At 57.7% G+C, this 10,092-nt stretch overlaps 1 protein-coding gene across 2 annotated transcripts; it reads right to left on the reverse strand.

The window, feature by feature from the left end:
- Positions 1–252: 252 nt before the first annotated feature.
- On the reverse strand, positions 253–9,017 carry ERCC1 (ERCC excision repair 1, endonuclease non-catalytic subunit). Of its 2 annotated transcripts, none has more exons than XM_074937525.1 (10): positions 8,727–9,017; positions 7,460–7,567; positions 6,100–6,405; positions 5,498–5,601; positions 5,053–5,152; positions 4,670–4,746; positions 3,822–3,921; positions 2,422–2,493; positions 1,874–1,942; positions 253–1,677 (listed from the first exon to the last, which is right to left on the reverse strand). In XM_074937525.1, exons 2-10 carry the CDS (start codon positions 7,538–7,540, stop codon positions 1,624–1,626), a joined length of 963 nt encoding a protein of 320 aa, XP_074793626.1. In that variant the 5' UTR covers positions 7,541–7,567; positions 8,727–9,017; the 3' UTR covers positions 253–1,623. The 2 variants fall into 2 exon arrangements, with proteins under 2 accessions (XP_074793626.1, XP_074793625.1); XM_074937524.1 differs by having other exon boundaries at positions 7,460–7,618.
- Between the last annotated feature and the right edge of the window lie 1,075 nt (positions 9,018–10,092).

Raw genomic sequence — 10,092 nt, forward strand, 5'->3', positions numbered from 1 at the left:
CCAGGGATGAGGAGTTTGGGGTGTAGGAAGGGGCTCTGGGTTGGGGGGGGCAGGGCTGGGGCAGGGGATTGGGGTGCAGGCTTACCTTGGGCGGCTCCCTGTCAGCAGCACAGCGGGGGTGCTAAGGCAGGCTTCCTGCCTGTCCTGGCACTGCGGACTGCACTGCACCCCGGAAGTGGCCAGCAGCAGGTCCAGCTCCTAGGCGGAGGTGCAGGCACCCCCCCTCCCCCATTGCCCGGAAATTGGCCAATGGGAGTGCAGAGCCAGTGCTCGGGGCGGGGGCAGCATGTGGAGCCCTGTGGCCCTCCCCGCCTAGAAGCCAGACCTGCGGCTGGTCGCTTCCAGGGCGCAGCGCGGTGTCAGAACAGGCAGGGACTAGTCTGCCTTATCTGGGCAGCACCACCGAGGGGACTTTTAATGGCCCCGCTGGCGGTGCTGACCAGGGCCACCATGACCCGGTGCCTTACATTCCGCAACCCAGTCCCACAGTTTGAAAACCACTGCTTTAACCTACACTTCTCTCTGCTAACCTAAGGACTTCCTATGCTGTGTTCCACATGGCTACTAACCCCTCCTGGTTTGAAAGCGCTGTGAGTGGCTCGCAGAGGTGTATTGATCCTTGGAAAATGTGCAAGTCTCCTTCAGGGGTCTGCCTCAGTGGGACATGCTGAAGGGAGCTCATGGGGAGAAGCAGGGGTGCTGAAGGCCCAGAGGTCCAGTCTAGGGAGATGGTGAAGCCACAGGGCTAGCCCTGGAGGAAGAGTCAGACCCCTATAAGGGTTCTTCCTGCAGACTGTTTCAAAGCTGAGGCATAGCACTTACTCTACGGATCTGACAGCTCCCTGCTGGGGCCGTAACACACACAGAGGTGAGCAGCTTTCCCCACCCCCACTCCAGCTCCTGGCATCAAGGCAGTGCTCTAACCCCAGAGACCTGGAGTCCTTGCTCTAGCAAATCTCCCCTGGCTGCACTAGAAGCTATTGGCTGCTCCTTCCATGGGGCAGTGGGGCAAGGGAAGGGGCTGGGAGGGTCCCCAGCAGGGAACTCCTCCACATATATGCAGGGAGTGCCAGGTTGGCATGGATTCCTGCACCTGCAGTGTATGCCCTTGAGGCTGCAGGCTACAACGCATGCTGTCAGTGCAGTGGGTGGAGGGGATTGGAACAGCTCCCTCACACTTCCCCAGGCTGAGATTCCTGAGCCAGCCAGCACCCCTCCCCGGGAGGACGTGGGGAGCCTAGATGCCAAAAACTCCTGTCCAGCTACCAGGTGGGGCTGTGTCCAAGTTTCTGCTTTACCCATCATCTGGCCCCTGGCAGTGAGGTTTGATGAGCCCCCCACTCCCTGCAGGCAGACACAGCTTGGGCAGGAGGACTCCATGAGCCAAACCCACGTGAGATGCTGTTCGGTGGCCAGGCCCAACTGCGGCTTTATTGTCAAAGTCCAGACTCGCGGAAACAGCTGGGCTTTGGTTCCTGGTGCTGCTAAGTGTCCCCCGAGGCCCTGGCTTCCTGGCAGACAGCATACGGCATGCTGGCAGGGACATGTGGCCTGCTGGGCAAGGGGGGTTGTTCATTCCTGCTTGTCTGTGCTGCTGGCAGTGCTGTAGGGGAGTGGCTCTGCTCATTTGGGGATCTTCAGAAAGGGCTCGTGGAGGGTGTCAAAGAGCCTCTTGGCCTGTAAAGAAATCAGAGGAAAGCCCTGAGCTGGTGAAGGCTGGAGGTCTGGGGCCAGCATCCTCTGCTGGGGCTTTCATCCAGGAATGCACCCAGCTGGTTCCATGCAGCCCCTTTGGCGCACAGGTAAGGCAATGGGGGAGATGAGCACCTAGCTGGTGCATCAGAGAGAAGTTCTCCATCCTGCTGCTACTCACCTTCTGGGGCCCGATGCCTGGGCAGAGGGAGAGATCCTCCTTGGATGCTTGTGCAATGTTCGCCATAGACTGAAACAGCAACGTTCAGAGTCAGAGGTGACCCCAGAAACCCTAGGCCACAAGGCGTGACCCTTCCAGGTCCTTCCATTCGGCCCCAGCACTCTGCCCCTCACGCTCATTGGGAAGTAGTGACCCAGTCCTGCTGCCGCACTGCAATATGGTGTGTGGGCTGGTCACATATCTCCTCCCAGGGGGGCTCCTGCAGGCTGGGAGCTCTAGGGGGTGGGGGTTCAGCAGCTTGGGCCAGGCTGGTTTGCCATCCTATTCTTTCCTGCAACTCGCATGCCTCTCTGGGGGCAGCATCCTGCTCTGATAGACAGCGCTTATGCACTGCAGGGAAAGCCCAGAGACCCAGGTGGGGACCTGTCCTGCATGAACTGATACAAAGAGCGCAAAGGGCCTAAGTAGTCCCAAAAGGCAGCCTGCCCTGCTCAGAGCTAGCAGTGGCAAGGCCCAGTGTGCACCCTGATGGGCAGCAGGTGGCTCACCCCAAATGCTGAGAGAAGGCTCAGTGTGTCCGTCTTGTTAACTGACTTCACGCTGGTCAGACAATCTGTCACCTGGAAAGAGAAACAGCTGCTGCATGGAATCATAGAAGATTAGGGTTGGAAGAGACCTCAGGAGGTCATCTAGTCCAACCCCCTGCTCGAAGCAGGACCAACACCAACTAAATCATCCCACCCAGGGCTTTGCCAAGCCGGGCCTTAAAAACCTCTAAGGATGGAGATTCCACCACCTCCCTAGGTAACCCATTCCAGTGCTTCACCACCCTCTTAGTGAAATAGTGTTTCCTAATATCCAACCTAGACCTCCCCCACTGCAACTTGAGACCATTGCTCCTTGTTCTGTCATCTGCCACCGCTGAGAACAGCTGAGCTCCATCCTCTCTGGAACCCCCCTTCAGGTAGTTGAAGGCTGCTATCAAATCCCCCCTCACTCTTCTCTTCTGCAGACTAAATAAGCCCAGTTCCCTCAGCCTCTCCTAGTAAGTCATGTGTCCCAGCCCCCTAATCATTTTAATTGCCCTCTGCTGGATTCTCTCCAATTTCTCCACATCATTTCTGTAGTGCAGGGACCAAAACTGGATGGAATACTCCAGATGTTGCCTCACCAGTGCCGAATAGAGGGGAATAATCATTTCTCTCGATCTGCTGGCAATGCTCCTACTAATGCAGGCCAATATGCTGTTGGCCTTCTTGGCAACAAGGGCACACCGCTGACTCATATCCAGCTTCTCATCCCCTGTAATCCCCAGGTCCTTTTCTGTAGAACTGCCGATTAGCCCGTTGGTTCCCAGCCTGTAGCCGTGCCTGGGATTCTTCCGTCCTAAGTGCAGGACTCTGCACTTGTCCTCGTTGAACCTCATCAGATTTCTTTTGGCCCAATCCTCTAATTTGTCTAGGTCACTCTGGACCCTATCCCTATCCTCCAGCCTGTCTACCTCTCCCCCCAGCTTAGGGTCACCCGCAAATTTGCTGAGGGTGGAATTAATCCCATCATCCAGATCATTAATGAAAATGTTGAACAAAACCAGCCCCAGGACCGACCCCTGGGGCACTCTGCTTGATACCTGCTGCCAACTAGACATCGAACTGTGCAGGTGACAGCGCCCCTCCTTGGCCGGGGAAAGTGCACTCACACCAGTCATAAACTTAATTCCCCTCTCCCCTTCCTACTGCATGTTGCTGAGAGACACTTCTGCTACAGGAGACCTAGTGAGGACACTGCTGTGGGGAAGCTCACCACATTGTTTGGATGCTGCCATGAGACTGCTGTGGGGAAACTCATGGCATAGGGGTCCCTGGCAGGGCACTGCTGTGGGGAAGCTCAACACAGGGGTCCCTGGCATGGCACTGCTGCAGGGAAGCGCACAGCGGGGTAGCCTTACTATGGACAGGAAGTCCTGATCCACCTTCTCCTTGAGCAGGTCAGCTGGTTTCTGCTCGTAGGCTTTGTACGTTTCCAGGTAGCGACCGGCCTCTTCGGGGCTGAGGGAACCGGAGACCCAAGAATTAGCTCAGGAATCATGAGACTGGATTGAACAGGCACAGTAAACACCAGGAAGGATTAACGCCACAATGCTGAGCCCCGCTGGAAGGTGCCCCAGCTGGCAGGGAGTGGTGTTCAAAGCCAGGCACAGGGAGGGTCCAGCTGCCAGGCTGGCTGAGCAGCTGCTAGGGCCAATGTTCAGCTCCATGCTTAGGCCCCAGCCCTGCTCCTGTCATCGGCCTCAGAGGGTCCCTGGGTGCTCCCCAAGGCCCACGGGGGGCAGTCGAGCGGAGCTTTCAGCACACAGGCCTAGGCACACGCTGAGGACAATGAGGAGCCTTTGGGCAGCGCTTGAAAAATGAAACATGCTGCCCTGAGAGGACTCGCCACCTCCGGCCAGCCGGGCTTGATCCGCCCCTCACTGGGGAAGGGACCTGCCCACGGTCACAGTGTTGGGAATGGAACCCAAGAGTCCAGTCACAATGGCAGCCAAATCCCCGGGTTACCCACCAGCTCCATCACATTCCAGCAGAGATGGGAGCAGGGGCCTGGGTCTCATGGCCCTTGGCAGGACACACCCAGGCTGACCTGACCCAGCCTCCAGTTCCCCCACACATCTTGCCCCTTGGCAAGGCACTCCCAGTGCATCCCACCTGGCATGAAGCCCATCTGGCCCAGCCTCTGACTCCCCACTCCCTGGGTCTGGGTGTCACCCTCGATGTGATGGGCCCAGCCTCCAGCTCTCACCTCCAGGCCAGGATGAGGGTGCAGTCGGCCAGGATGCACAGCTTGGCCAGTTCCTTCAGTGACTGGTGTGGGTCCTTCTACAGCAAAGGAAAGCAATTCCCCTCTGAGACGGGAGGCAGTGGCGGAGGCAGGGGGTATATGACGAGGGATGAAGGGGGAATTGAGCTGGGGAGGAGCAATGGGAGTGGCTGGGTGAGGCCATGGAGGCTGGAGAAGCAGATGGATCACTGTGCAGTAGGATGGGAAACTGGGGAGGTGGCTGGAGGGGAGGGTGCTGGTTCCAGGCCCCCTCCCCCAGCCCTGCAGCAGGGAGGGAGAAGGCACTGTTGCAGTAGAGGGTCTGGTTCAGGCTAGGAGGGGACCGAGGCACTGGGGCTCCTTACCACATCGACCTGCACCAGCAGCACCTGCACCGCGTACGTCTTCCCCAGAAGCTGCAGCCGCTCATGGATGTATTTGGGGTTCAGGTTGTGGTACCGCAGGCTGTGAGGGGAGCAGAGAGCAGCGGAGGCATGGGCAACCCCTCCCCTGCCCACCCCACTGGCAACCCTCCTTGCCTGCCCTGCAAGCCCAGCTCTCTCAACCATTGGCCTGCTCCCCAACTCCCCCTCACAAGAGCCCAGCTCTCCCAGCCATCATCCTGACCCACCCAATCACCCGAAGTGCCCAGCTCTTCCAGCCATCAACCTTCCCCACCAATCCTGACCCAGAGCCCGGCTTTCCCAGCCATCAGCCTGCCCCCCAACCGGCTCTCCCAGCCATCGGCCTGCCCCCCCAACTCCACCCCCAGAAAGCCCAGCTCTCCCTGGCATTGGCTCACCCACCCACCTCAGGAAGAGGGCACATGTGCTCTGGCCCAGCACATAGTCAGGGATGATCTCGCCAAACTCCCAGGGAACGTTGCGCACAAATTTCAGGATGGGGTTCCCCCGCTGAGAAAAGAGGGGGAGTCCTCACAGCATCAGAAATGGGGTGCCAGCTGTGACGGGGCACTGTTAAGAGACTGGGAGGAGAGACTTGGGAGTCCCTGATGGGGGGGGGGGGGGCGCAAGCCCTCAATGTGAGCGGCTGGGAGAGAGGGGGTGGGTGAGTCCCCGACAGAAGACCTGGGGAGAGGCAGGATGGGCAAGCCCTCAATGGAGGAGCTGCGGAGAGGCCAGGGGAGGTGGGGTTGGGCAAACCCTTGACGGGGCACCCGGGAGAGGATAGGGCAGGGCAGGCAAGCCCTTGATGGGGGGCACCAGAGAGAGACCCAGAGTGCGCAAGCCCCCAATGGGGATGGGGGGCACTGAACCATGCAGCACAAGAGCCAGGGCCTGGGGAGACCCTCACTCCACAGACCTCTCCTGCAGAGAGAGACTGCCCCCTCTGATGCCAAAAGAGAGTGAGGAGATGTGCCCCTCAGGCAGCCACCTCACGCCCACTCTCACCTGGCGAGCGCTGACGATGATGCAGTTGCTCTTGGCCCCCGGTTTCAGCATGGGGTTGGGGTCCGAGTCCCCACTGGCAGCAGGGGGTACAGTGCTGGCCTCACTGCCTGGAGGGAGCACTCCTGAGGCAGCTCCTGCTCTGGACCCCGATGATGCAGCTGTCACCCTGGCAGGCGGGGAGACTGGCATGGAGGCCGAGGACACAGAGACCTGTGTGACGATGTATTCGGCATAGGAGGTGGCCCCAGGCAGGGCAGGGGCCCTGGGCTCTGCTGCAGAGCAAGAAGATTTGAAGATGGGTCTCACCTGGCGGGAAGCAACAAACCCTGGGTGAGAGGGAGACAGAGCCAGCTGTGCGTGGGCAGGGACCTCTCAAGGGGAGCTGGGTGTGAGTTGGAGTGACCCCAAGTGTGCCAGGGATTCCCTGAGGAAGCAGGGTATTTCTTGGGGGAAGCACTGAGCCAGCTCCGTGCTAGGGCCCCCAGAATGAGCAGCGTAGTAGAAAGAGGGAGCCTGACACATGAGCCTGGTGCAAGGCCTGAAGCCTGAACCAAAGTTAGCAAAAGTTATGCTATGAGCAACAGCCAGGCCCTGCAAATGCAGATGCTTGCCTGCAAGTCAGTGCCCGGCACACGAACGCAGCACCGGTATTGCTAGCATTGCTAAAAGACACCGGCAATGTAAACGCGTTCCAGCAGGCCAGCACAAGAACACCCCAACCTAGCACTTGATAAAATGATTTGACAAAAGTAATAAATAGGGATATTTTGTCTGAAACATCACAAGTAAAAGTACAAAGACAGGTGGTGAATAGAAATGTTTTATCGGAAACATCAAGAGGAAAGTATAAGGGGAGGTAACAAACATGTCATGAAACCCCTAAGGTGATATGTAAGTTGTTTATCCCAGATTGTTTGTTTTCATTTATAAATGTTGGAATACCTCACTTTAACCCTTCGTCTGGCCTAGGGGGCAGTGCGAAGTCCTGCCACTAACTGAGCTAGTCCATTGTCACAGGCATACATGTGTTAGTGTACTTGTAACCATTGAGCCGGGGCATTAGGACCGTGCTTTGTTGGCAACAAACCTGGCTGGGCGCCTTCACTACTAAACCAGGTCTTGTGGTCTCATTGGGCAGTTCAATTGGAGCCTGCTGTGAGGGCTGTTTGGCCAGGGCCAGTGCAGCATGTGAAAAAAACACGCACACAACTGAACATCTGATGACAAGCAGGGTGTGCCTCAGGGTTCCTGGGGCGAGGCAGAGCCAACTCAGTGCTGTGTGTGTGAATCTCAGCGTCCCTGGACACAACCAGCTACCTATCAGGTCCTCTCCAAGAGCCACCCCTGCCTCCTTTCCTACCATGGTATGTTCAGGGTCCTGTGACTGCACGGTGAATCTCTTCCTCCCCTCAGGGGCCTGGGCTGCTTCCATGGGCTCCATCCTTCAGAACCCAGCCTGGAACGATTCCTGGGGAGAGTCCAGAGCAGACACCAGCAGGGACCAGCCTCACCCAGCGGCCTGATTATGAAGAGTTCATAGTCCTGTGGTTATGCACCAAAGAGCTCTCAAGGGCAGGGGCTCAAGGCAGCAGGGCTTGAGCTCAGCACAGCACAGCATTTATCTTGCTAGCCAGCTCAATGTGGCCCATTCCTTGGGGTTACAGTTGAGGTGCCCCAGGGGAAAACGTTGGGATAGTGTCCCCTGGGCATAAGTCAGTAACAGGTGGCCGGGGAGGGGGGGTTTGTCCTACACTGATGTTTGGCTGGTGCCAGGAGCCACTTGCTTGTACAGACTTATCTGTCAGGGGAAATACTGGATGACACAGACTCTCCCAGCCTGGTGTTTGTGACCCCCCGAGGTCATGGACAAGTTCAGGAGACTGTCTTTATGGCTAGATGGGGATGGAGGGTGGAAGGTCAGCATGGCAGGAGCTGAGAGGCCCTATTTCCCAGGGGGCTCTGGGGAGCCTTACACAGTTCAGGGCTCCCAGCAGTAGGGCTAGTGCTGGCTCCCCCACTGCAGCCCACGAGTCAGGGCCCAGTGCCCCCTGCCCAGGTCAGGGCTTGACGCCCCCTGCCAGAGTTAGGGGGCCAGAGTAAGTGCCAGGGTCAGGACTAGGGTTGCCAACCTCCAGGAATTAAAGATGAATCGTTAAAGATTATATCGTGCGGTGAAATCTCCAGGAACACGGCCAACCAAAACTGGCAGCTCCAGTCAGGCCTGGGTCATGGGTTGAGGGTCGGGGCTTGAGGCCTCCGCCAGGGCCAGGGCCAGGGTCAGGGTCAGGGTCAGGTCTGGGGGAAGGTGCCTGGAGAGGGTCAGGGTTCGGGGCTGGTTCAGGAGTCACTGCCCCCCCCCCCGGGTAGGTGCTGGGGCTCGTGATAGGGGTCAGGATAAGTGTCGGGGTCAGGGGTCGCGGTTGGGGTCAGAGCCTGGCGCCCCGCCCCCCTTCCCGCCAGGCTTAGGCCTCGCACCGCCCCTGCTGCCGCCCAATCACGTGATGCTTTTCAGCAAGGGGGGGAATCACCAGCAGGACCGCTCCGCCCTGTGATTGGCCGTGGCGCCACGAGTCAAAACAACGCTCGTCTCGGGGTCCCCGCGCATGCGCATTAGCCTTCGTCCTCACCAGCACCACGTGACGCGTCCTCCAGTGAAGGAAGGAGCGGTTCCCCCGTCGAGCGCGAGCTGGGGGTTGGCCGGAGCCCCGCGGGTCTCTGTGGTGTCCAGCGATGGCCCGTAGGGAGGACACCAGCTCCGCCGCGCTTCCAGACTCTATGGGTGTGGAGACCAGAGGGAGCGGCTTCCCCCGCTGGCCGCTCTACCTGCGGGGCCGCCGGGACTCTTTGGTAGCGAGATGAGCTCACTGGGGCCTGTCTAGCCTCGGGTCCTCCGGACTCTATGGTGTGGAGCCCGGGACGGCTCGGGCTCTGTGGTAGCGAGAAGCTGGAGGAGGCGTCGAGATGGGCTCATTGGGGCCTGACTAGCGTCGGGTCCTCCGGACTCTATGGTGTGGGGGAGGCTGGGGTCCCAGATTACTGGTGGGATTAGTGCGCAGAAGGCCACTGAGCTCCTTGCCGGGGCGGGGGCGAGATGCTGCTTGGCAGGTCCCGCTCCCCTACCCCTTTTTGATTGCTAGGGTCTAGTTTTGCTGCACGTAACACTGTTACACATTAAAATTATTAAAATAATACATTCCCTAGAAGATTAGGGCTGGGAGAGACCTCAGGAGGTCACCTAGTCCAACCCCCCGCTCAAAGCAGGACCAACCCCAACTAAATCATCCCCGCCAGGGCTGTGTCAAGCCGGGCCTTAAAAACCTCTAAGGAAGGAGATTCCACCACCTCCCTAGGTAACGCATTCCAGTGCTTCACCACCCTCCTAGTGAAAGAGAGTTTCCTAATATCCCACCTAGACCTCCCCCACTGCAACTTGAGACCATTGCTCCTTGCTCTGTCATCTGCCACTGCTGAGAACAGCCGAGCTCCAGCCTCTTTGGAACCTCCTGTGACATAATTGACATGAACTGTGACCATTTAGATCATTATTGCAACCAGGGTCCTATGGTTGCACCAGGTCTTATACAGAGGAGGTCAAATGGGGTGTCTATGGAAAGGTGGTAGTTTGCTGGTTACGATTATGCTGCCTGTATGTATCATTTTTGTATTTGAAGTTATGAATATTGACTATGTACTTGTATCTCAATGTGTTTGATTCTAACTAGCCTAAGTGAAGCATTTGGTCAGCTTCTTGAGAAAGGACTATTCTCAGTAAGTGCCAAATCAAGAAACACTTAACTGACAATGGACTTTGGAAGACTCCAATCCACATCTGAGCTTTCCTGGGAATGTTCAAACTAACATGTAAACAATTGCATCGGCCTGCAAAAAGTTGAATCATTCACGGACAGGTGATTTGCCGGGTGGCTACAAACTGCATCTTGTTGCTTTGACTTTGCACAGAAGAACAAAGGGGTTTCCGGCCACAAGAGAGAC

Source organism: Natator depressus, chromosome 23 (assembly GCF_965152275.1).
Source record: "Natator depressus isolate rNatDep1 chromosome 23, rNatDep2.hap1, whole genome shotgun sequence".
In the NCBI taxonomy this organism is placed as follows: domain Eukaryota; kingdom Metazoa; phylum Chordata; order Testudines; family Cheloniidae; genus Natator; species Natator depressus.

What these genes read in the sequence shown, in the direction of transcription:
- ERCC1 (XM_074937525.1), bottom strand. Translation starts at nt 7,540, where the DNA reads ATGGAGCCCATGGAAGCAGCCCAGGCCCCTGAGGGGAGGAAGAGATTC. An exon ending in ACATGTGCCCTCTTCCTGAG is followed by an intron (nt 5,153 to 5,497) that starts GTGGGTGGGTGA and finishes CTCCCCTCACAG; the next exon opens with CCTGCGGTACCACAACCTGA. An exon ending in GCCTTCTCTCAGCATTTGGG is followed by an intron (nt 1,943 to 2,421) that starts GTGAGCCACCTG and finishes TTGCTGTTTCAG; the next exon opens with TCTATGGCGAACATTGCACA.